General features: G+C 46.4%; 1 protein-coding gene across 1 annotated transcript in view; it reads right to left on the reverse strand.

The window, feature by feature from the left end:
- LOC137320382 (mucin-5B-like) overlaps positions 1–26,872 on the reverse strand; it is a 119,780-nt gene that overhangs the window by 21,302 nt on the left and 71,606 nt on the right. The window contains exon 7 of the mRNA XM_067982082.1: positions 10,318–10,425. Within this exon, the coding sequence (XP_067838183.1) occupies positions 10,318–10,425 (108 nt within the window). The remainder of the gene's footprint in view (positions 1–10,317; positions 10,426–26,872) is intronic.

Genomic DNA, 26,872 nt, shown 5'->3' on the forward strand with positions numbered 1-26,872 from the left:
CCAGAGGGAGCTTAATCTCTTAAAGGGAGGATGTTTCTTAGAAATCTCTTAAAGGTAGCTGGTACCTGGTATTTGCTGAAAATAACAGTCTACTGTCTGCACAGAGACTGAACAGAGATCAGACATCGCACACGTAAAACACAGATGCAGGTCCCATCCCTATGTTTACACACTGAAGAATTATGTTAAAACATTGAATAAAGGTTGCACACGACTAAATTCCACATCTTCCAATCTGCACACCAGACCTCACCAATCTGCCGATCTGAATTGGTACCAGGCCTGTGAGAGTGCGTGCACCAAGGTTCTCCCAAACTGAGCATCGGTGAGCAGGTTATTGGTGAGTAAGTGCCGCTTGATAGCACTGTCGACGACACCTTCCATCACGTTGCTGATGATTGAGAGTAGACTGATGGGGCAGTAATTGGCCGGATTGGATTTGTCCTGCTTTTTGTGGACAGGACATACCTGGGCAATTTTCCACATTGTCGGGTGGATGCCAGTGTTGTAGCTGTACTGTAACAGCTTGGCTAGAGGCGCAGCTAGTTCTGGAGCACAAGTCTTCAGCACTACAGCTGGGATGTTGTCGGGGCCCATAGCCTTTGCTGTATCCAGTGGCTACAAGAGCAGGTCAAAGGCTGGGTATTCTGCGACGAGTGACTCACCTCCTGACTCCCCAAAGCCTTTCCACCATATACAAGGCACAAGTTAGGAGTGTGATGGAATACTCTCCACTTGCCTGGATCAGTGCAGCTCCAACAACACTCAAGAAGCTCGACACCATCAAGGACAAAGCAGCCCACTTGATTGGCACCCCATCCACCACCTTAAACATTTACTCCCTTCAGCAACGGCGCACTGTGGCTGCAGTGTGTACCATCCACAGGATACACTGCAGCAACTCGCCAAGGTTTCTTCGACAGCACCTCCCAAACCCGCGACCTCTACCACCTAGAAGGACAAAAGCATGGGAACAACATCACCTGCACGTTCCCCTCCAAGTCACACACCATCCCGACTTGGAAATATATCGCCGTTCCTTCATCGTCGCTGGGTCAAAATCCTGGAACTCCCTTCCTAACAGCACTGTGGGAGAACCTTCACTATACGGACTGCGGCGGTTCAAGAAGGCGGCTCACCACCACCTTCTCGAGGGCAATTAGGGATGGGCAATAAATGCCGGCCTCGCCAGCGACGCCCACATCCCATGAACGAATAAAAAAAAACTCAGTTGCTTCTTGATATACATGGAGTAAATTGAATTGGCTGAAGACTGGCTTCTGTGATGGTGGGGATATCGGGAGGAGGCCGAGATGGATCATCCACTCAGCACTTCTGGCTGAAGATGGTTGCAAACGCTTCAGCCTTGTCTTTTGCACTCACGTGCTGGACTCCGCCATCATTGAGGATGTTAGGCTATGTCCCCGCGTCCTAGTATTCAAGTGTAGGAGACCTCCAAAAATAGTTACAAATGTCTCAGCAGCCAGAAGCAATAATCCAGCCACTAACCTGTAAATCCTGCATGGTCCCTTTAAATAGCGCCGGTGGGAGGGTCCTCCAGGCACTCTAAGGCACGTTCAGATGGTCGAGGTTAAGACTGTGCGTTGAGTTCAGCGTTAAATCCCAAAATGGTGTTTATCACTTTAAATCAGCTTTGCACACTTATTGAAACCATTTTCTCCCTACTTTACATGATTCCAGCGTTCGTTATCTGCACCTGCGCTAACTCCTCTCTCAAGATGGCATCCGGCGCATGTCATTCTGGAAACGTGTGTGCGCATCCAAGACACCATCTTGGATGTTGAAGAGGCCGTGTAGTGCCGAAACAACTGGCGCTACATCACCCAATTTAACACCCCTTCTTTTCCAGAAGCCAAGTTGAGAAACTCTAATGGTCCCTTTTCTTTCCTAGTAATCATAAAGAGCATTTCTTAAGATCCCTTCCAGCATTTACCCTATGATCGATGTCAGACTGATGGTCCCATAGTTCCCTGGCTCTGATTTGTCCCCTTTTTATTAAAATCGGAATTACATGAGCTACTTTCCAATCCAAGGGAATCTATTGAGCTATTGAAGAAACAGGCAAGGGGCTCACATAGCACGCTTGGGTAGATGTCATCTGAACCTGCAGTCCGATCTAATTTGAGATTTCCTATTACATCCAAAATGACACCCTTATCTATTTTAATATTTATAATATTATTGTCTACAGTACATCCCACAGCTGGAAACTGAGCATCCTCCACAGGACTGTAGATTGATGTGAAATTATAATTTATCAGCTCTGCCATAGCCTCAGAATCTATCCTGGACTGTCTTTCAGTGGCCCTATTCCATCTTTAATGGTCTTGTGACTACTGACGTAGCTGAAAAAGCTTTTGCTATTGCTACCACAATTACGTACCATTTTCTTTTGCAAAGATCACTTATAGAGGAGCAATTTTGCATGGAAATTACAGAGAGGTGCAAGAGCCATAGAGTAGTGATAATGGGGGACTTCAACTATCCTAATATAGACTGGGATAGTAATAGTATAAAGGGCAAAGAGGGGGAGGAATTTTTGAAGTGTGCTCAGGAGAACTTTCTTGACCAGTACGTTTCCAGCCCAACAAGGAAGGAGGCATTGCTAAATCTGGTTCTGGGGAATGAGATGGGCCAAGTGAAGCAAGATTAGTTACGGAAAAGGACAAGGAGCAATCTGGAGTAAAAACTCAATTGGAAGAGGGTCCATTTCAGTGGGTTGAGAATGAATCTGGCCCGGGTAAACTGGAATCAAAGATTGGCAGGCAAAACTGTAATCGAACAATGGACGGCATTAAAGAGGAGATGGTTCAGGTATAGTCTGGGTATATTCCCACGAGGGGGAAAGGTAGGGCAACTAAAGCCAGAGCTCCCTGGATGACGAAAGAGATAGAGAGTAAGATGAAACAGAAAAAAGGGGCGTATGACAGATGTCAGGTTGATAACACAAGTGAGAACCAGGCTGAATATAAAAAGTTCAGAGGGGAAATGAAAAAGAAAATAAGAGGGGCAAAGAGAGAGTGTGAAAATAGACTGGTGGCAAATATAAAAGGGAATCCAAAAGTCTTCTATGGGGCATATAAACAGTAAATGGGTAGTAAGAGGAGGGGTGAGACCAATCAGGGACCAAAAAGGAGATTTAATGATGAAGGCAGAGAGCATGGCTGAGGTACTAAATGAGTACTTTGCATCTGTCTTTACCAAGAAAGAAGATGCTGCCAAAGAAACAGTAAAAGAAGAGGTAGTTGAGACACTGAATGAGCAAAAATTTATAAAGAGGAGGTACCAGAAAGGCTGGCTATACTTAAAATAGATAAGTCCCCCTGTCCGGATGGGATGCATCCTAGGTTGCTGAGGGAAGTAAGGGTGGAAATTGCGGTGGTACTGGCCATAATCTTCCAATCATCCTTAGGTACAGGGGTGATGACAGGACTGGAGAATTTCAAATGTTACACCCTTGTTCAAAAAAAGGGTGTAAGGATAAACCCAGCAACTACAGGCCAGTCAGTTTAACCTTGGTGGTGGGGAAACAATAATCCAGAACAAAGGTAATAGTCACTTGGACAAGTGTGGATTGATTAGGGAAAGCCAGCATAGATTTGTTAAAGGCAAATCGTGTTTAAATAACTTGATTGAGTTTTTTTAATGAGGTAACAGAGAAGGTCGATGAGGGCAATGCGATTGATGCGGTGTATATGGACTTTCAAAAGGTGTTTGATAAAGTGCCGCATAACAGGCTTGTCATCAAAGTTGACACCTATGGAATAAAAAGGGCAGTGGCAGCATGAATACGAAATTGGCTAAGGACAGGAAACAGAGTGTAGTGGTGAATGTTTGTTTTTCAGACTGGAGGGAGGTGTACAGTGGTGTTCCCCAGGGATCAGCACTAAGACCTCTGCTTTTCTTGATATTTATTAATGACTTGGACTTGGGTGTAAGGGGCACAATTTCCAAATTTGCAGATGACACAAAACTTGAAAAGGTAGTGAACAGTGAGGAGGATAATGATAGACTTCAAGAGGATATAGACAGGCTGGTGGAATGGGTGGACACATGGCAGATGAAATTTAATGCATAAAAGTGTGAAGTAATATATTTTGGTAGGAAGAACGAGGAGAGGCCATATAAACTGAAGGGTACAATTCTAAAAGGGATACAGAAACAGAGAGGTCTGGAAGTATATGTGCACAAATCTTTGAAGGTGGCAGGGCAGGTTGAGAAAGTGGTTAAAAAGCATATGGGATCCTGGGCTTTATAAATAGGGGCACAAAATACAAAAGCAAGGAAGTTATGATGAAACTTTATAAAACACTGGTTTGGCCACATCTGGAGTATTGTGTCCAATTCTGGACACTGCACTTTCGAAAGGATGTGAAGGCCTTACAGAGGATGCAGAAAGGATTTACTAGAATGGTTCAGGGATGAAGGACTTCAATTACATGGATGGACTGGAGAAGCTGGGGTTGTTCTCCTTAGAGCAGAGAAGGTTGAGAGGAGATTTGATAGGGGTATTCAAAATCATGAAGGGTCTAGGCAGAGTAGATAGAGAGAAACTGTTCACATTGACGGAAGGGTCAAGAGCCAGAGGACATGGATTTAAGGGGCTTCATTTTAGCACCCGCTATCGGGTGCATTCCTGGCGGGGGGGCTCCGAAAATCGGGGAATCCCGGAGCGGGTCCGGAGCCCGGCTCCAACCCGCCCACTTCCTGGTTCCCCACAGACGCGCCGACGCATGTGGGACTCCTGCAGGCAATTAAAGCCAGCGGGGTGCCACTTAACAGTATTTATCTAGCTATTTCAGGTCATTAACAGACCTGATTAAGGGATTATGTGAGGAAGGGTGGGATTTTAGAGACAACTGGGACTGTTCCCATATTTTTCCAAGTGCCAATTAATTTTGTCTCCAAAAGTTTCCACTCGCCTGTAGTTGCTGGGCTTATCCTTCTCCCGTTTTTTTGAACAGGGGTATAACATTTGCAATCTTCCAGTCCTCTGGCACTACTTCCATATCTAAGGAGGATTGGAAGATTGTGGCCAGAACCTCCATAATTTCCACCCTTACTTCCCTCAGTAACCTAGGATGCATCCTATCTAGACGGGGTGACTTTTCTACTTTGAGTACTGCCAATCTTTTAAGTACCTCCTCTTTATCTATTTTTATCCCATCCAATTTTTCTGCTACCTCCTCCTTTACTGCTACAATGGTAACATCCCCTTCTCTACTGAAGATGGATGCAAAATATTAATTTAGTACCTCAGCCATGTCCTCTGACCCCACAAGAAGATCTTCTATTTGGTCCCTAATCGAACCCACTCTTCCTTTGACTACCCTTTTACTATTTATATGTTTATAAAAGACTTTTGGGTTCCCTTTCATGTTACCTGCTTTTTGCCGCTCTTATTTCCTTTATCAGTTCTCCCCTGTACTTTCAGTATTCAACTTGATTCTCTCCTGAATTATGTACCTGATATTTATGATAAGCCTAATTTTTCTGTGTCATTTTAATCTCACTGGGCTAGAAATTGGGCTGTGTAGCGCCTGTTGTTTCGGCGCTTCATGGCCTCTTGAAGTGCCAAGATGGTGCCTTGGCTGCGCACGCTCGTTTCTAGCGTGATGCCATTGTGGTATAGGTTTTAGCGCGTGCGCAGATATCGAACGCCAGCAGCATGTAAAGTGGGGAGAAAATGGATACAATCAATGTGCAACGCTGATTTAAAGTGAAAGGCACCATTTTGGAACTTAACGCTCAACTCAACGCACAGCCTTAACCCCGACCATCTGAACATGTCTTAGAGTACCTGGAGGACCCCCAACCAGCGCTATTTAAAGGGACCATGCAGGATTTACAGGTTAATTGCTGGATTATTGCTTTTGGCTGCCGAGACATTTGTAACTGTTTTTGGAGGTCTCCTATACTAGAATACTAGAACGCAGGGACATAGCCTAACATTTAGAGCCAGGACGTGCAGGAGTGAAATTAGGAAATGCTTCTACACGCAAAGGGTGGGAGAAGTTTGGAACGCTATTTTGCAAATGGCAGCTAATGCTAGCTCAATTGTGAATTCTAAATCTGAGATTGATAGATTTCTGTGAATGAAGGGTATTGAGGGATATGGGGCTAAGGCAGGTATATGGAGTGAGGTCACAGGTCCACCATGATCTCATTCAATGGCAGAACAGGCTTGAGGGGCTAAAAGCCACTGCCTCCTTCTGCCTCCTGTTATGCGCCACCTTCTCCTGCAAGAAAGCAGGACGTGTGTCTGGGTGATATGCCTGTCATGGTTCAATAGCTGCCAGTGTGTGTGGCCTGTGAGTTGTGGGTTGGCGGCTTGCAACAGTGGCAATGCGTAAGGGTGAGAGGAAGCATCTGATTGGCAGAGTTGAGTACTGATGGAAAGAGTTGTTGGTAAGTGGTAGGTGGGAGATGGGGGGGGGGGGGTTTAGTGTGTGGAGCAGTGGATTCGGCTAGTGGTGCAGTTGGTAGGAGACGCCACTTGACAGTTGACCTCACTCACCTTGACCATTCATGTCAAACCATTAAACTTCTTCCTGCACTGCATCCATGTTTGTGGTGCTGTGCGCCTGGCATTGACTTCGTCCCCCGCTGCCTCCCACTCCCTTTTGGGCATATGTCTGGAGGGCCTCTTGCCACCCGCACCTCCCCCCACCTGCGGATATACGACGTCCCTTCTTCTGTCCACCTCTTGCACCAAGGCCTCTCGTGCATCAGCAGTGAACCTTGGTGCACGCACTCTCGCAGGCTTGGTACAAACTCAGATCAGCAGATTGGTGAGGTCTGGCATGCAGATTGGAGGATGTGGGATTTAGTAGTGCGCAACCTTTATTCAATATTTTAACATAACTCATCAGTTTGTAAACATAGGGACGGGACCTGCATCTGTGTTTTACGTGTGTGATGTCTGATCTCCATTCAGACTCTGTGCAGACAGCAGACTGTTGTTTTTAGCAAATAACAGGTACAGGCTACCTTTAAGAGATTTTAAGAGGCATCCTCCCTTTAAGAGATTGGGCCCCCTCCCCCCCGCTGGTGGAAAGTGTGCATTTCCTTGAATCGTCGTATCAGGGCTGGTTTTTAACGCTGCTATCAGGTAAGTCCTCAGGCCAGACAAATGTCTCTTCCTGCCTGCGCAGGAAGTATCACGATCCGTGCCCGGTTTTGGGGGTTAACTAATTTAGCCCCATATATCTTTAGTCATCCAGGAAGCTCCAGCTTTGGATGCCCTTCCTTTCCCCCTTGTGGGAATGTGTCCAGTCTGTACCCGAACTATCTCCTCTTTGAAGGTCTCCCATTGCTCATTTACTGCTTTACCTGCCAATCTTTGATTCCAATCCACCTAGGCAAGATCCCTTTTCAACTCACTGAAATTAGCTCTCCTCTAGTTGAGTAGTTTCACATTTGATTTTTCCTTGTCCTTTTCCATAACTACTCCAAACCTAATGATATTGTGATCACTGTTTCCCATACGCTCTCTCCTCTCTGAAACATGCTCCACTTCATTCCCCAGAACTAGTTCCAGCACTGCTTCCTTCCTTGGTGGGCTGGAAACATACAGATCAAGAAAGTTCTCTCATACACATTTCAGGAATTCCTCCCCCTCTTTGCCCTTTACACTGTTACTTTCCCAGTCTATATTAGGATAATTGAAGTCCCCGATTATCACTATGCTCTTCTTCTGCTTCCTTCCATTGCTCATCCCCTTTATCTCCCTGCACCATTTCTTCCTCCTCAGACAGCACCAAGGCAACTCCCCTTTATGTAGCAAGGGAGCACGCAGCACACAATTATGAATCTTGAGACTTGCTCTGCGCTGTACTGAAGGACCCCTCCTGAGCTGTCCAGACAGCAGAACCATTGTTTCAGGTCACCAATGGTCTGCTCAATCAGAACCCTTGCTGCTGCATGGCTCTCATTATATCAGCGTTCAATGTCTGTACTTGGGTTCCTGACAGGGGTCATGAGCCAGTTGGTGAGGGGATAGCTCTTGTCCCCCAGAAGCCAGCCATCGGATGGTCTGAGTACAAAGGGGGTATTGAGGACTGGCGCAGTATGAAAGCATCATGACTACTGTCAGGAACCCAGGCACAGACCTGCATGCCTCAGTGCTTATAAGAAACAGGGAGAGAAAAGAGGACAAAACTGGAAGGGGAGAATAAAAAGTGCAAAGCTTATTCACAAAATGAAAGTGTTTTTTATTGGATACCCAACAATAAACAATCATTTACAAAAACTATGCAGCATGAATGTATGATATCATTGCCCGCTGGTGCATTATTAGAAAAAAAGACCAGAATTTATAAAGCCCCTTTCACGACCTCAGGCTGTCCTAAAGCAATTGACAGCCAATGAAGAACTTTTTTTCACAAAAGTGTTTTAATGTAGGAAACACTACAGCCAATTTGCACACAGCAAGGTCCCATAAACTGCATGTGATAATGATCAGATAATTTGTTTTGGTGATGTTGATTGAGGGATAAATATTGCCCTGGGATGTTTTACGTCTAACTGAGAGGGCAGACAGGGCCTCAGTTTAACATCTCATCCAGAAGACAGCACCTCCAACATTGCAGCACTCCCTCAGTACTGCACCGGAGTGTCAGCCTAGATTTTGTGATCAAGTCTCTGGAGCAGGACTTGAACCCACAACCTTCTAACCTCAAAGGTGAGAGATCTACCCACTGAGCCATGGCTGACAGATTACAATATAAGTGCTAAGTGGATGATTCTTCTCGGTCTCCTCCTGAGGTCCCACCAGACCAGATGCCAGTTTTCAGCCATTCGATTCACTCTATGTGACATGGCTGAGTGCACTGGAGACTGGCAAAACTGGACAACATCCCGGCTGTAGTGCTCCAGAACTAGCCGCACCTCTAGCCAAGCTGTTCCAGTACAGCTACAACACTGGCATCTACCTGACAAAGTGGAAAATTGCCCAGGTATCTCCTGTCCACAAAAAGCAGGACAAATCCAATCCAGCAAATTACTGCCTCATCAGCCTATTCTCAATAATCAGCAAAGTTATGGAAGGAGTTGTCAACAGTGCTATCAAGCGTTGCTTACCTCATCAATGACTTTCGTTCCATCACATGGTCAGAAGTGGGGCTGTTCGCTAATGATTGCATGGTGTTCAACTCCTCAGATAATGAAGCAGTCCATGCCCACATGCAGCAAAACCTGGATAGTAGCCAGGCTTGGGCTGATAAGTGGCAAACACAGAAACATAGAAAATAGGAGCAGGAGTAGGCCATTCGGCCCTTCAAGCCTGCTCCGTCATTCAATATGATCATGGCTGATCCTCTATCTCAATACCATGTTCCTGCTCTGTCCCCATACCCCTTGATGCCTTCTGTGTCTAGAAATCTATCTAGCTCCTCCTTAATTATATTCAGTGACTTGGCCTCCACAGACTTCTGTGGTAGAGAATTCCACAGGTTCACCACCCTCTGAGTGAAGAAATTTCTCCTCATCTCAGTTCTAAATGTCCTACCCCGTATCCTGAGACTGTGACCCCTCGTTCTGGACCCCCCCAGCCAGGGGAAACATCCTCCATGCATCCAGTCTGTCTATCCCTGTCAGAATTTTATATGTTTCAATGAGATCCCCTCTCATTCTTCTGAACTGGCAAGTAACATTCGCACCACACAAATGCCAGATAGTGACCATCTCCAACAAGGGAGAGCACAACTACCTCCCCATGACATTCAATAGCATTATCATTGCCAAATCCCCTAACATCAACAACCTGGGGTCACTATTAACCAGAAACTCAACTAAACCAGCCACATAAATGCTGTGGCTACTAGAGCAAGTCAGAGGCTGGATGCTCTGCAGCAAGTGGCACACCTCCACAAATCAAGAGTGTGATGGAATACTCTCCATTGCCTGGATGGGGGCAACACGCAAGAAGCTCAGTACCATCCAGGACAAAGCTGTCCGCTCGATCGGCACTCCATCCATCAGCTTAAACATTCACTCCACCACTGGCATAACATGGTTGCAGTGTGTACTATCTACAGAATGCACTGCAGCACTGTAGCAAGTCGCACCATAAACCTAACAGCATATGGAAGCACCTTCACTACAGGGATGCAGTGGTTCTAGAAGGCGGCCCACCACCACCTTTTTAAGGGCAACTAGGGACGGTCAATAACTACCAGCCTTACCTGTGATACCCATATCCTGAGTTGGATTAAGTTTGTTAAGCTGTTAGCTGTCATCCAGCCAATAAAGATGGCGGTTGGTATCATATTGTCCATTGTAATTCTCCACACTTACCATCGATGTAACCCACTGGTTGCCATATTCTGAACCAAGCATATTGATGTTGCTAAGATGAGTTGACAATGATTCATCTGCCTCTCCACAAAATCCTTGTACAGATTTCTGTAGAAGAAAAAAACAAACATATCAGGACACTCCATTCTCACTGTTGCCATTACAACATCTCAAAAGGTCCACACCTCATTCGTTGACATAATGATTAATCCTAACTAACAAACTACAATGCATGGGGGAGAGGCAAAAAAAAACCTTACATTTATATAGTGCCTTTAACATAAGAAAACGGCCCAAGGCGCTTCACAGGAGCATAATCAAATGAAAATTGACACCGAGCCAAAGAAGGAAATATTAAAACAGGTAACTAAAAGCTTGGTCAAAGAGGTAGGTTTTCAGGAGGGTCTTAAAGGAAGAGCGAGAAGGAGAGAGGTGGAGAGGAATTTCCAGAGCTTAGAGCTGAGATAGTAAAATGATGTGGAGATGCCGGTGATGGACTGGGGTTGACAATTGTAAACAATTTTACAACACCAAGTTATAGTCCAGCAATTTTATCAAAATAAAATTGCTGGACTATAACTTGGTGTTGTAAAATTGTTTACAATTGAGATAGTAAAAGACACAGCAACCTATGGCGTGGCAAAGGGAGTGAGGGATGCACAAGAGGCCAGAATTGCATGAAAAAAAAATTCTTGGAGAGTTGTAGGGCTGATGGAGGTTACAGAGATAGGGAAGGGTGAGGCCATGGAGGGATTTGAACACAAGGAGGAGAATTTTAAAATTGAGGCATTGGTGGACCAGGAGCCAATATAGGTCAGTGAGCATGGGGGTGATGAGTGAACGGGACTTGCTGCGGGTTAGAGTACAGGCAGCAGAGTTTTGAATAGATTTTGACCAACCTATTACAGTTTTTTGAGGTGGAGATGCCGGTGACGGACTGGGGTAGACAAATGTAAGGAATCTTACAACACCAGGTTATAGTCCAACAGTTTTATTTGAAAATCACAAGCTTTCGGAGGCTTTCTCCTTCGTCACTCACCTGACGAAGGAGAAAGCCTCCGAAAGCTTGTGATTTTCAAATATAACTGTTGGACTATATCCTGGTGTTGTAAGATTCCTTACATTAGTTCTTTGAGGATGTAACTAGCAGGGTAGATAAAGGGGAACCAGTGGATGTAGTATATTAGGATTTTCAAAAGGCATTTGATAAGGTGCCACACGAAAGGTTGGTACATAAGATAAGGGCTCATGTTGTTGGGGCAATATATTAGCATGGATAGAGGATTGGTTAATGGACATAAAACAGAGAGTAAGAATAAATAGGTAATTTTCAGGTTGGCAGGCTTTTACTAGTAGGGTGCCGCAATGATCAGTGCTGGGGCCTCAGCTATTTACAGTCTATATTAGTGACTTCGATAAAGGGACCGCATGTAATGTATTCAAGTTTGCTGACGATACAAAGTTAGGTGGGAAAGTAATCTGTGAGGACACAAAGTCTGCAAAGTGATATAGAAACGTTAAGTGAGTGGGCAAGAAGGTGGCAGATGGAGTATAATGTGGGGAAATATGAGGTTATTCACTTTGGTAGGAAGAATCGAAAAACTGAATATTTTTTAAAGGGTGAGAAACTATTCAATGTTGGTGTCCTTGTACATGAAACACAGAAAGTTAGCATGCAGGTACAGCAAGCAATTAGGAAGGCAAATGGTATGTTGGCCTTTACTGCAAGGGGGTTGGAGTACAAGAGTAAGGAAGTCTTGCTGCGATTGTATAGGGCTTTGGTGAGACTACACCTGGAGTACTGTGTACAGTTTTGGTCTCTTTGCCTAAAGAAGGATATAGAGGCGGTGCAACGAAGGTTTACTAGAATGATTCCTGGGATGAGAGGGTTGTCCTATGAAGAGAGGTTGAGTAGAATGGGCCTATTCTCTCTGGAGTTTAGAAGAATGAGAGGTGATCTCATTGAGACATATAAGGTTCTGAGAGGGCTTGACAGGGTAGATGCTGAGAGGCTGTTTCCCCGGCTGGAGAGTCTAGAACTAGGGGACATAGTCTCAGCATAAGGGGTCGGCCGTTTAGGACTGAGATGAGAAGGAATTTCTTCACTCAGAGGGTTGTGAATCTTTGGAATTCTCTACCCCAGAGGGCTGTGGATGCTCAGTCATTAAGCCTATTCAAGGCTGAGATCGATAGATTTTTGAACATGAAGGGAATCAAGGGATATGGGGATAGGGAGGAAAGTGTAGTTGAGGTCGAAGATCAGCCATGATCTTACTGAATGGCGGAGCAGGCTCAAGGGGCTACACCTGCTCCTATTTCTTATGTTCTTATGAGCTGAAGTTTACGGAGGCTGGAAGATGGGAGGCCGGCCAGGAGAACATTAGAATAGTCAAGTCTGGAGGTGACACAGGAATGGATAAGAGTATCAGCAGTAGATCGGCTGAGGCAGTGCGGAGGTGGGCAATCATGGAGGTAGAAATAGATGTTCTTGAATTACTTACCACCATGCTCAGGAAGCAGCATCGTTACACCCCCAGTCTTTGCTTGGAATTGTTCTCTCAATCACAGCTTTACATGCAATCATCTTATTAAAAGCCTTATATGGAACGTAATTGCTTTGTACATACACTTGTCATCACAACTATTATTGCCTACATGCCTGGGTTTTACTGCATCTTGTGGTAACCCAAAGGTAATTGTCACTTTGCATTATTTTACAAGAAAAGGTCAGTTCATAACACCAAACAGATTGAAGATAGATAGTGGATCTCCATACCTCTGCCCTTTCACTCACTATGAAGAGGAAGGTCTGCAGATACTGGGCAGGAAGTCCATAGGCAAAGTCAGAGAGTGGGAACAAGTGAGCAGGTTAAAAAAAATCTGGAAATAAAAAGCTGGTACTGGTAAAAGTGACCATGAAGCCGTAGGATTGTTGTAAAAAATGCAACTGGTTCATTACTGCGCTTTAGGGACGGAAACCTGCCATTCTTGCCCGGTCTGGCCTATATGTGACTCCAGTCCCACATCAATGTGGTTGACTCTTAACTGTCCTTTGAGTGGCCTAGCTAATGTCGATAGGGCAACTAAGGATGGACAATAAATGCTGGCTTTACCGAAGATGCCCCATCCTAAGAATGAATAAAAAAACTGCCAACTGTAGGTACTTAATGATATGCTGCTACTCTTCTTTCTCATCCTTTTGTACCCTGCATTACCTGTCAGCAAACTGTATCATAAAACTCTGATACCTCAGCAGCCCAGTCCTTTCTTCGCTCGATGTGTCAAAAAAATGAACCAGGTCGTTCTGCATCACTCACTCTCTCCATCTCAAAAAATAGCTCAAAGACATCCTCCCAGGGGGAATTAGTGACGTAAAAGGAGTGCACTGGGTGAAACATAGATTAAGCAGGAGCCAGTGAGAGTGGAATGTGAGGAGGCAGAATGCTGCCTGCAGGGGGTAGGAGATGTCGCCCCCTTGAGTGAAAAGAGCTTGGGTATCCACATCTCATGGGTCCTGCTTGTAAAACAGCAAACAGACACCAGGGTCATGTCAGACAGTGTGCTGAAGATTCCAAAGCAAATGTTCGCTCCCTGCATGTTTGCATCCCTGATGGGTGGCTTTGCAGCACTGTATTCCACTTGGGAGCATGTGGTAGCTCCAGAGGGATCTGTAGTGGAGGCTACCAAGAGATAGGCTCTGCAGGCAGTCTCTGTTTCCTCCACAGATGCTCAGACTGCTGCCGTAGAGCCCTAGATGCTATATTGGAGAGGGCTGTCTCTTTATGTGTTTGGTACTTGAATACCAGCAAATATCTCACAGAGTTTCGTGGATATCATTGATACCGTTAGGTCATTTCTTTTAATTTGTTCTCAGCATGGAGGTGATACTAGTATCATAGCATGATACAGCACAGAAGGAGGCCATTCGGACCATCGTGCCTGTGCCGGCTCTTTGGTAGCACTATCTATTTAATCCCATTCCCCTGCTTTTTCCCCATAGCCCTGTAAATATTTTACCTTCAAGTATTTATTCAATTCACGTTTGAAAGTTATTATTGAATCTGCTTCCACCACCCTTTCAGACAGTGCATTTCAGATCACAACAACTCGCTGCATGATACTATGTTTTTGGAGGAAGAGGGTAATGATGGCAGATTTGAAAGGTGGGGGGCATGAGGAGAGGGATAGATTTCCCTTAGATAGATTTCTTTCAGAAAATAACATTTTGGGATACAGTATATGAGTAATTTGAGATACGACATGCAGTATGTATAGCATGCTTGGGTCATTTAGGACCTATGGGGCTTCATTCTAGCACCCGCTATCGGGTGCGTTCCTGGCAGTGGGGCTCCGAAAATCGGGGAATCCCGGGGCGGGTCGGGAGCCCGGCTCCAACCTGCCCACTTCCGGGCTCCCCACAGACGCGCCGGCGTGCGCGCGCAGCCCCCGCTGGTGGGAATCCCGCAGGCAATTAAAGCCAGCGGGATGCCACTTAAAAGTATTTACGTCGGTATTTCAGGTCATTAACTGACCTGATTAAGTGAATATGTGAGGAGGGGTGGGATTTTATAGACAACTGGGACTGTTTCCCATACTGGGGGAAACACTCCCAGTTCAAATGGACATGTTGCAGTTGCAGCTGCAAAAGTCCATTGGACAGGTGGGGGGGTGGGGGGGGGAAGACCCTCACTCATTGCAGGAGGCCACTCTGTCACTTGGGACAAAGTTTGGCCTCCACCACCCTCCTCCTGACAATCAAATTCACCAACTTGCACACTTACCCCGGGGTCCAGAGACATGTACCTACCTTGCGGACCCCCTCAGATGTACATCTTCCGGATGGGGGCTGCCGTAGCTGCAGTCATGACCTCCTCGGAGGGTGAACAGCATCACCAGCCTCACCAGCCTCGCCGTCCACCTCTGACACGTGGAGCTCCACAACACAGTGCTGTGACACATCCACCTGCACAGCAGGAGGGAGGGAAACCGCAGAGAGAGATGCGTCGCAGAGGGCACTACCCTCGCCACAGGGTCCACAGACCGAGGCTCAGCTTCCTGGACCTCTCTGAGCAGCAGTGCACACGGAGGCTCAGAGTCACTCGACATGTAGTCGTGGATATCTGCAGCCTCCTTCATGCCAAGCTGCTCCCGGTTGGCCCGAGCACCATCTTCTTACCTGTCGCTGTCAAAGTCACCACTGCCCTCAACAACTTCTCCTCTGCATCCTTCCAGGGTGCCACCAGGGACATCGCCGACGTCTCCACAAAAGAGCCCTGCAAATTCACCTACACCCACTCTGCAGTGACACAATGAGCTTTGAGTGGGTGTGAGGAGTGATGTGATAGAGTACTGTTGGCAGTGCAGAAGGAGATGTGGGGTGGGGGCGGTGATGTGGCAGATGAAGTGTAGGGGAATGAGTAAGTGTACTCACTTCAGCTGACCTACTTAGGTCATTGAAGCGCCTCCTGCAATGTATGCAGGTGCGCTGGTGCAGGTGACCTCCTCTGCCAAATCGAGACAGGCCTTCTTGGTGGCAGAGGCAGGCCGCTTCCTCCCGCCCGCTGGGGGGAAGATCTCTGTCCTCCCCCTCCTCCTCACCCCATCCAATAATACTTGGAGTGAGGCATCAATAAACCTCGGAGCAGCCTTCACCCTGGGCTGCTCCATGCTGTAATTTTTCCTATTTCCTGCAGCATCAGTCAGTGGAGGACTGCCCCTTTAAATAGGGCTCCTCCAGTTGACAGTCTATGCTGCGCATGCGCAGTCCGCCCGCTGCGCAGCTTTCCAGCGTAAAACCCGGAAGCACAGGTAAGTGGCTCCAATTAGGCTGCGATTGCGTGCGGAGCACACTGATTTCACTGAGCACGTTACCCACGCACCCAGTCGAACCCCGCTGCGAACCCGCCGCCCTCCTAATATCGACTCCATAATTTTAATTATGCTGCCTGGCAATGAAACAGTTAAAACCAAAATGCCGTATCCTAGGTAAAGTTTTTAAAAGGATTTAGTAAGAATGCTTTGTTGAGATAAACTGCTCATGGTCTACCAAACAACAACACCTTGCATTTATGTAGCACCTTTAACGTAGTAAAACGTCCCAAGGCACTTCATAGGAGCGTTATCAAACAAAATTTGACACCGAACCCACATGAGGAGATATTATTGCTTTTTGTGTCAAATATTAATGATTTCGACTTGAATGTGTGGGCTTGATCACGAAGTTTGCAGATGATACAAAAATTGGTCATGAGGTTGATAGTGAGGAGGAAAGCTGTAGACTGCAGGAAGATATCAATGGACTGGTCAGATGGGCAGAAAAGTGGCAAATGGAGTTCAATCCGGAGAAGTGTGAGGTAATGCATTTGGAGAGGGCAAACAAGGCAAGGGAATACACAATAAATGGGAGGATACTGAGAGGTGTAGAGGAAGTGAGGGACCCTTGGAGTGCATGTCCACAGATCCCTGAAGGTAGTAGGATCGGTAGATAAGGTGGTTAAAAAGGCATAAGACCCCTCAGAATCTTGTATGTTTCAATAAGGTCTCCTCTCATTCTTCTAAACTCCAATGAGTATAGACCCAACCTGTTCAACCTTTCCTCATAAGACAACCCTTCCATACTCGGAATCAACCGAGTGAACCTTCTCTGAACTGCCTCCAATGCAAGTATATTGTCCTTCCACAAATAAGAGCACCAGAACTGTACGCAGTACTCCAGGTGTGGTCTCACCAGCACCCTGTACAGTTGGAGCATGACTTCCCTGTTTTTATACTCCATCCCCCTAGAAATAAAGGCCAATATTCCGTTTGCCTGCTGCACCTGTATGTTGACTTTTTGTGTTTCATGTACGAGGATACCCAGATCCCTCTGTACCGCAGCATTTTGTAGTATTTCTCCATTCAAATAATATTTTGCTTTTTATTTTTCCTTCCAAAGTGGATGACTTCACATTTTCCCACATTATATTCCATCTGCCAAAATTCTGCCCATTCACTTAACCTGTCTATCCATTTGCAGACACTTTGGGCCCGATGTTAGCAGGGCTGCGGGTTGTCGGCGGGGGGGCTATCGGGCGCGTGGGTAACATGCCCGGTGAAATTAGTCAGCTTCCCGCGCGATTGTAGCATCCAATCCACTAATTGGATGCACTTACCTCCTCCGGGTTCCCCACTGTTGATCTGCGCGTCGGGCGGGCTGAACATGCGCAGTAAGATCTGTCAGCTGGAGGAGCTCTATTTAAAGAGGCAGTCCTCCACTGACAGATGCTGCAACAAATAGCAAAAATTACAGCATGGAGCAGCCCAGGGGGAAGGCTGCTCCCAGTTTAATGATGCCTCACTCCAGGTATCAATACATGGGGTGAGGAGGAAGCAGCCTGCCTCTGCCACCAGGAAGGCCAACCAAATAACCAGCGCAACCAACATATCGCCCACCTGCATACAGTGCAGGTGGCGCTCCAATGACCTCAGTAGGTCAGCCAAAGTGAGTACACGTAGTCTTTCCCCTACACTCCGTCTGCCACATCACTGCCCCCACCCCACATCTCCTTCTGCACTGCCAACACTACTCTGTCACATTACCCCTCATACCCACTCAAACCTCATCCTCATCTTACCTGCACCTACTCACCTCGCCAGTACTCATCCCGCCACTACCACTCAACCCAATCCTCATACAATCTCATGGCTCTATCTCATACTCACCCTCTCGTGCATCCTCACTCAACCTGCCACTACCTGTGCTGCAGCCACAGGGCATGCATCACATATGTGCAGTAGGCAGCGTAAGGCAAACGTGTCGTGAGCATGAAGGGGATGCACAAGGGTGTTTGAGGGTTTGTCATGTATGTTACTTATATTGAATTTCTGACCAACTCACATTACATATTATATTGGCACCACTACTGCCATGTCTTCGCGAATCCTGTCTGGTTTGTGCAATAATGCCCTCTCCTGAGGATCACTATGAGGACCCACAACTGATGCTACCCATTGTGTCACTGCAGAGTGGGTGTAGGTGTATTTGCAGGGCTCTTTTGCGCAGACGACTGAGAGACATCGGCGATGTCCCCGGTTGCACCCTGGGAGGATGCGGAGGAGAAGTTGTTGAGGGCAGTGGTGACTTTGATAGCGACAGGTAAGAAGATGGTGCTCGGGCCAGCCAGGAGCAGCTCGGCATGAAAGGGGCTGCAGATGTCCACGACTACATGTCGAGTGACTCTGAGCCTCCGTGTGCACTGCTGCTCAGAGAGGTCCAGGAGGCTGAGCCTCGGTCTGTGGACCCTGAGGCGAGGGTAGTGCCCTCTGCGACGCATCTCTCTCTGCGGTAGCCCTCCCTCCTGCTGTACAGGTGGATGTGTCACAGCACTCTGTTGTGGAGCTCCACATGTCAGAGGTGGACGGCGTGGATGGCGAGGCTGGTGATGCTGTTCGCCCTCCGAGGAGGTCATGACTGCAGCTACGGCGGCCCCCATCCGGAAGATGTACATCTGAGGGGGTCCGCAAGGTAGGTACATGTCTCTGGACCCCGGGGTAAGTGTGCAGGTTGGTGACTTTGACTGTCAGGAGAAGGGTGGTGGAGGCCAAACTTTGTCCCAAGTGACAGAGTGGCCTCCTGCAATGAGTGAGGGTCTCCCCCTCCACCTGTCAAATGGACCTTTGCAGCTGCCACAGGCTGACAGCTGCAACACGTCCATTTGACCTGGGAGTGTTTCCCCCAGTGTGGGGAACAGTCCCAGTTTGCTCTAAAATCCCACCCCTCCTCACATAATCCCTTAATCAGGTCAGTTAATGACCTGAAATACCTAAATAAATACTTTCAAGTGGCATACCGCTGGCTTTAATTGCCTGCGGGATTCCCACCAGCGGGGGCTGCGCGCGCACGCCGGCGCGTCAGCGGGGAACCCGGAAGTGCGCAGGTTCGGGGCGGGCTCCAGTCCCGCTACGAGATTCTCCGATTTTCCCCCCCGCCAGGAATGCACCCGATAGCAGGTGCTAAAATGATGCCCTTTGTGTCCTCATCACAACTTGCTTTTCCACCTATCTTTGTAGCATCAGCAAAGCTGGCCACAAGACACTCTGTTCCTTCATCCAAGTCATTGATATGTATTGTAAATAGTTGAGGCCCCAGCACTGATCCCTGCGGCACCCCACTAGTTACAGATTGCCATTTTGAAAATAACCCTTTTATCCCAACTCTTTGTTTTCTGTTAGTTAGCCAATCCTCTATCCATGCCAGTATATTACCCCCAACACCATGAGCTCTTATCTTGTGCAGTAATCTTTTATGTGGCACCTTATCGAATGCCTTTTGGAAATCCAAATATACTGCATCCATTGGTTCCTCTTTATCCACACTGCCCGTACTTCTTCAAAGAACTCTAATAAATTTGACAGACACGATTTCCCCTTCATACAATCAAGGAGAGTCAACATGGTTTTATTATGAGTCTCCAAATGTCCTGCTACTACTTCCTTAATAATGGATGCTAGCATTTTCCCAGTGACAGATGTTAGGGTAACTGGTCTATAGTTACCTGCTTTCTGTCTCACTCCCTTCTTGAATAGGGGTGTTACGTTTGCGGTTTTCCAATCCGCTGAGACATTTCCAGAATCTAGTGAATTCTGGAAGATTACAACCAATGCATCCACTATCTCTGTAGCCACTTCCTTTAAGACCCTCAGATGCAAGCCATCAGGTCCAGGGGACTTGTCAGCCTTTAAACCGATTAGTTTACCTAGTACTTTTTCTCTAGAGATAGTGATTGTTTTTAGTTCCTCCCTCCACTTTGCCCCTTGATTTTCTACTATTATTGGTATGTTATTAGTGTCTTCCACTGTGAAGACAGATACAAAATATCTGTTCAATTCCTCTGCCATTTCCTTGTTTTCTATTATTATTTCCCCAGTCTCATCCTTGAAGGGACCAATGTTTACTTTAGCTACCCTCTTCCTTTTTATATACTTGTAGAAGCTTTTACTGTCAGTTTTTATATTTCTTGCTCGTTTACTCGCATAATTTATTTTCTCCCTCTTTATTATTCTTTTAGTCATCCTTTGCTGGTTTTTAAAGTTTTCCCAATCTTCAGGCTTACCAGTAATCTTTGCCATGTTGTATGCTTTTTCTTTTAACCTGATACCATCCTTTACTTCCTTAGTTAGCCATGGTTGGTTCACCCTTTTTGTGGAGTCTTTCCACCTAACCGGGATATATTTTTGTTGCGAGTCATAAAATAGCAGGGGTGGAGACAAGCAATGTTACGGAGGTGGAAGTAGGCCGTCTTGGTGATGCAGCGGATGTGTGGTCGGAAGCTCATCTCAGGGTGAAATAGGATGCCAAGTTGTGAATGGTCTGGTTCAGCCTCAGACAGTAACCAGGGAGAGGGATGGAGTTGGTGGCTAGGGAACGTAATTTGTGGAGAGGACCAATGACAATGGCTTTGGTCTTCTCAATATTTAGTTGGAGAAAATTTTTACTCTCTGACAAGCAGTGTGACAAATCAGAGACAGTGGAAGGGTCGAGAAAGGTGGTGGTGGTGATGTAGAGCTGGGTGTCTTCGGTGTATATGTGGAATCTGATGTTGTTTCCAGGTGATACCGCTGAGGGATAGCCTTATCTTAATCACTGCAGCTCTGGACAATGTCCTGTATTTTAAAGAAATTAGCCTGTTGAGATAAGCCACACATGGATGATCAGCCTCATCTCCCTCCAGTCTAAACTCATCAAGCTGACAATAACCAATCAACTTTATCTTCCCTGACCTTGTTTTGTTGGAAAAATGTCACACCTCGAGGCTCCAGGTGCAAGGATATGGCTGGTAACGATTACAAGACTAGTATAAGTACAAGTGACTGTAAGAGGTCAATAGTCGTGGTAAAGCTAAAGAGGAGAAGAGAATATGGTTGCGGCTCTATTTGAGGACAGAACAGGGTAATATCATTCTGTTCTTATAACTATTGGCTCAAGCATTGTAACTGTCTTAATTTGTGCTTGTTATGATCACTTCAATAAAGAATCTAGTCACCACCCAAAATGTGTCAGAGTTGAATTTATTACAGTGCTAGCCCACAATAACCACATTTTATCAAATTAATTTTGCATGGTAAGGATCAGAATTCACAACCTCTGGCTTGCTAGATTACTGGTCCAGCACCATAATTCCCTTTTTGAAGGACCCATCATATCCTTTGGTAAATCGTTGCAGAGATTGATGACTCTAGGAAAATAAATGCTTCTCAAAATCTAATGCAACCGTTTGCCTAAAAATGTGTATGCATACCCCATAGTTATCCGGTGCTATCTATCTCAAATAACCTGGACAACTGGACAGAATCTGATCCCTTCATCATTTTAAAACCCTCAACCATATCTTCCCTAAGCATCTGTTTTTCTAATGAACATATGCTCAACTCCTTGAGCCTATCCTGATAACTAGGAGCCCTTAAATTGGGCATCATTCTTGTCGCCCTACTCCATACCTTCCTCAGACCCTCGACATCCACTCCCATTTGTGGGGATAAAAATTGGACTTAATATTCCAAGTGCAGCATACCAAGGTTTTGTACAGTATTAGTTTTAAAGTTTACTGTCCTAACAATACACCCAAAAATCCTATTTGCTTTCCAATGGGCTGATTTTGCTTGTGGGACCTTCAATGATGAACTAACTATGACTCCCCACGTCCATCTCTTGTGCTGCAACTTTTAGCGAGTATCCCTGCATTGCATATACATTCCTGGAGTTTCCCAAGCCCAAATACATAACACTGCAATTATCCACATTTAAGGTCAGACATGGGGCCATTCCTCTAATTGAACTAAACTGCCCTGTAATCTTTCTATTTGATCTAAATTCCCTTCAGCAATCCACTGGTGGCTTGGCCTGATGCAAATCTACTCCAATTGAAGACGATCATTTGTCTATGAGATTGCAGTATTCATTATGATCTAATCACCAAAGGATGAAACCTTCCCCAATTGGATCTATGCAAGTCTTCAGTTAATATTCAGTTCAGCAAGATTTTACAACTGAGTGGCTTGCTAGGCCATTTCAGAAGGCAATTAAGAATCAACCACATTGCTGTGGGTCTGGAGTCACATATAGGTCAGACCGGGTAAGGACAGCAGGTTTCCTTCCCTAAAGGGCATTAGTGAACCAGATGGGTTTTTACAATAATCCAGTAGTTTCATGGCCACCATTGCTGACACTAGTATTTTAATTCCAGATTTCTTTCAATTAATTGAATTTAAATTCCCCAGCTGCCATGGCAGGATTTAAACTCATAACTCCAAATTATTAGTCCAGGCCTCTGGATAACTACTTCAGTAACATAACCACTATGCCACTGTACCCATGTATGCTAAACAGCAGAAGCAACATGCTATAGACAGAGCTAAGCGATTCCACAACCAACGGATCAGATCAAAGCTCTGCAGTCCTGCCACATCCAGTCGTGAATGGTGGTGGACAATTAAACAACTAACAGGAGGAGGAGGCTCTGTAAACATCTCCATCCTCAATGATGGCGGAGTCCAGCACGTGAGTGCAAAAGACAAGGCTGAAGCGTTTGCAACCATCTTCAGCCAGAAGTGCTGAGTGGATGATCCATCTCGGCCTCCTCCCGATATCCCCACCATCACAGAAGCCAGTCTTCAGCCAATTCGATTCACTCCACGTGATATCAAGAAACGGTTGAGTGCACTGGATACAGCAAAGGCTATGGGCCCCGACAACATCCCGGCTGTAGTGCTGAAGACTTGTGCTCCAGAACTAGCTGCGCCTCTAGCCAAGCTGTTCCAGTACAGCTACACCACTGGCATCTACCCGACAATGTGGAAAATTGCCCAGGTATGTAATGACCACAAAAAGCAGGACAAATCCAATCCGGCCAATTACCGCCCCATCAGTCTACTCTCAATCATCAGCAAAGCGATGGAAGGTATCGTCGACAGTGCTATCAAGTGGCACTTACTCACCAATAACCTGCTCACCGATGCTCAGTTTGGGTTCGGCCAGGACCCCTTGGCTCCAGACCTCATTACAGCCTTGGTCCAAACATGGACAAAAGAGCTGAATTCCAGAGGTGAGGTGAGAGTGACTTGACATCAAGGTGGCATTTGACCGAGTATGGCACCAAGGAGCCCTAGTAAAATTGAAGTCAATGGGAATCAGGGGGAAAACTCTCCAGTGGCTGGAGTCATACCTAGCACAAAGGAAGATGGTAGTGGTTGTTGGAGGCCAATCATCTCAGTCCCAGGACATTGCTGCAGGAGTTCCTCAGGGCAGTGTCCTAGGCCCAGCCATCTTCAGCTGCTTCATCAATGACCTTCCCTCCATCATAAGGTCAGAAATGGGGATGTTCGCTGATGATTTCACAGTGTTCAGTTCCATTCGCAACCCCTCAGATAATGAAGCAGTCCGTGCCCGCATGCAGCAAGACCTGGACAACACTCAGGCTTGGACTGATAAGTGGCAAGTAACATTCGCGCCAGACAAGTGCCAGGCAATGTCCATCTCCAACAAGAGAGAGTCTGACCACCTCCCTTTGACATTCAACGGCATTACCATCGCCGAATCCCCCACCATCAACATCCAGGGGGTCACCATTGACCAGAAACTTAACTGGACCAGCCATATAAATACAGTGGCTACAAGAGCAGGTCAGAGGCTGGGTATTCTGTGGCGAGTGACTCACCTCCTGACTCCCCAAAGCCTTTCCACCATCTACAGGGCACAAGTCAGGAGTGTGATGGAATACTCTCCACTTGCCTGGATGAGTGCAGCTCCAACAACACTTAAGAAGCTCGACGCCATCCAGGACAACGCAGCCTGCTTGAATGGCACCCCATCCACCACCCTAAACATTCACTCCCTTCACCACCGGCGCACTGTGGCTGCAGTGTGTACCATCCACAGGATGCACTGCAGCAACTCGCCAAGGCTTCTTCGACAGCACCTCCCAAACCCGCGACCTCTTCCACCTAGAAGGACAAGAGCAGCAGGCACATGGGAACAACACCACCTGCACATTCCCCTCCAAGTCACAAACCATCCCAACTTGGAAATATATCGCCATTCCTTCATCGTCGCTAGGTAAAAATCCTGGAACTCCCTTTCTAACAGCACTGCGGGCGAACCTTCACCACACGGACTGTAGCGGTTCAAGAAGGCGGCTCACCACCACCTTCCCAAGGGTAATTAGGGATGGGCAATAAATGCCGGCCTCGCCAGCGATGCCCACAACCCATGAACAAATAAATTTTTAAAAAGTTAAGTTTAGTTAATAATATAATAAATTGAGGCATGGTTGGGCACCTCAGTACTGTGAAATGCACATTTTGTGCAATGTGGGAACTCCAGGACGTTTTCCATGTCCTGGACGGCCACAGGTGCAGAAAGTGTCATTAGCTGGAGGAGCTCGAGCTCCGGGTTTTGGAGCTTGAACAACAGCTGGCGTCACTGCAGTACATCCGCGAGACTGAGATCTACGTGGATAGCATGTTTCAGGAGGTGGGCACCCCACAGTTTAAGAAAGTTTCGGCAAAGTGGGACTGGGTGACTGCCAGATAGACAAGCAGGACCAGGCAGGTAGTTCAGGAGTCCCCTGAGTGCATCTCGCTCTCTAACCAGAATTCAGTTCTGAATGGTATGTTGCCTCCCTGGTGCCAGGGTCAAGGATGTCACTGAGCAGCTGCAGAACATTCTGGAGGGGGAGGGAGACCAGCCAGAGGTCGTGGTCCATATCGGCACGAACGACATAGGTAGAAAGAGAGATGAGGTCCAGCTGGCAGATTTTAAAGAGTTAGGAAAGAGATTACCAAGCAGGACCTCAAAGGTAGTAATCTCTGGATTACTCCCGGTGCCACGGGCTAGCGAATATAGAAATAGGAGGATAGAGCAGATAAATGTGTGGATGGAGAGATGGTGCAAGAGGGAGACCTTTAGATTCCTGGGGCATTAGGACCAGTTCTGGGGCAGGTGGGACCAGTACAGGCTGGACGGGTTGCACCTCAACGGAGCTGGGACCAATGTCCTCGCGGGGAGGTTCACTAGTGCCGTGGGGGGGGGTTTAAACTAATTTGGCAGGGGGATGGGCACTAGGATGTAGCACTGGAAAGGAGAAACAAGGTGCAGAAAGAATTGGGAGAGAAAGATAGCACAAGAGCAAGAAATAGTACGGTAGTAGATGGGACCAGACTAAGAGAGAGTACAAGAAAGTCTAAGATAGATGTATATAGGACAGTGCATGTGTGCACAAAACATGTTAAACAAGGTTGGTGAGCTGCAGGCACAATTAGCCACATGGGAATATGATGTTGTGGCGATAACAGAGACTAGGCTCTTAAATGGGCAGGATTGGGTACTAAATATTCCTGGATACAATGTGTTCAGGAAAGAAGGGAAGAAAGGAGTGGAGGTGGGGGGTGGGTGGCAGTATTGATTAGGAGAATACTGCAGGACTGGAGAGAGAGGATGTCCTGGAGCGGTCAAGGACAGAATCTATTTGGTTAGAGTTAATATATAATAGAGGTGCCATTACACTACTGGGTGTATTCTATAGGCCACCAACTAGTGGGAAGGAGACAGAGGAGCAAATTTGGTGGGAAATTACAAAGAGGTGCAAAAGGTACAGACTAGTGATAACGGGGGGGACTTCAACTATCCTAATATAGACTGGGATAACAATAATAATATTAGGGGCATAGAGGGGGAGGAATTTTTGAAATATGTTCAGGTTAACTTTCTTGGCCAGTACGTTTCCAGCCCAATGAGGAAGGAGGCATTGCTGGACCTAGTTCTGGGGAATGAGGTGGGCCAAGTGGAGCAAGTGTCAATGGGGGAACATTTAGAGAACAGTGATCATAGTATCATAAGGTTTAGAATAGCTACGGAAAAGGACATAGACCACTCTGAAGTAAAAATACTCAATTAGAGGAGGGCCAATTTCACTGGGATGAGAACAGGTCTGGCCCGGGTAAATTGGAATCAAAGATTGGCAGGCAAAACTGTAATTGAACAATGGGTGGCGTTTAAGGAGAAGATGGTTCAGGTACAGTCTAGGTACATTCCCACGAGGGAGAAAGGTAGGGCAATTAAAGCCAGAGCTCTCTGGATGACAAAAGAGATAGAGTAATATGAAACAGAAAAAAAGGGGCATATGACAGATGTCAGGTTTATAACACAAGTGAGAACCAGGCTGAATATAGGAAGTACAGGGGAGATCTAAAAAAAGGAAATAATAGGGGCAAAGAGAGTGTATGAGAATAGACATAAAACATGTTAAACATAAAAAGGAATCCAAAAGTCTTCTACAGGGAACTCAATACTACAGAAAGCTTAGAGGAGTATACAAAGTGCAGGGGTGAAGTTAAAAGGAAAATTAGGAAAGCAAAGAGAGGGCATGAAAAAATATTAGCAGGTAAAATCAAAGAAAACCCGAAGATATTTTATAAATACATTAAGAGCAAGAGGATAACTAAGGAAAGAGTAGGGCCTATTCGAGACCAAAAAGGTAAACTGTGTGTGGAGGCGGAAGATGTGGGCATGGTTCTTAATGAA

The sequence above is a fragment of the Heptranchias perlo genome, chromosome 4, assembly GCF_035084215.1.
Source record: "Heptranchias perlo isolate sHepPer1 chromosome 4, sHepPer1.hap1, whole genome shotgun sequence".
Classification (NCBI taxonomy): Eukaryota; Metazoa; Chordata; class Chondrichthyes; order Hexanchiformes; family Hexanchidae; genus Heptranchias; species Heptranchias perlo.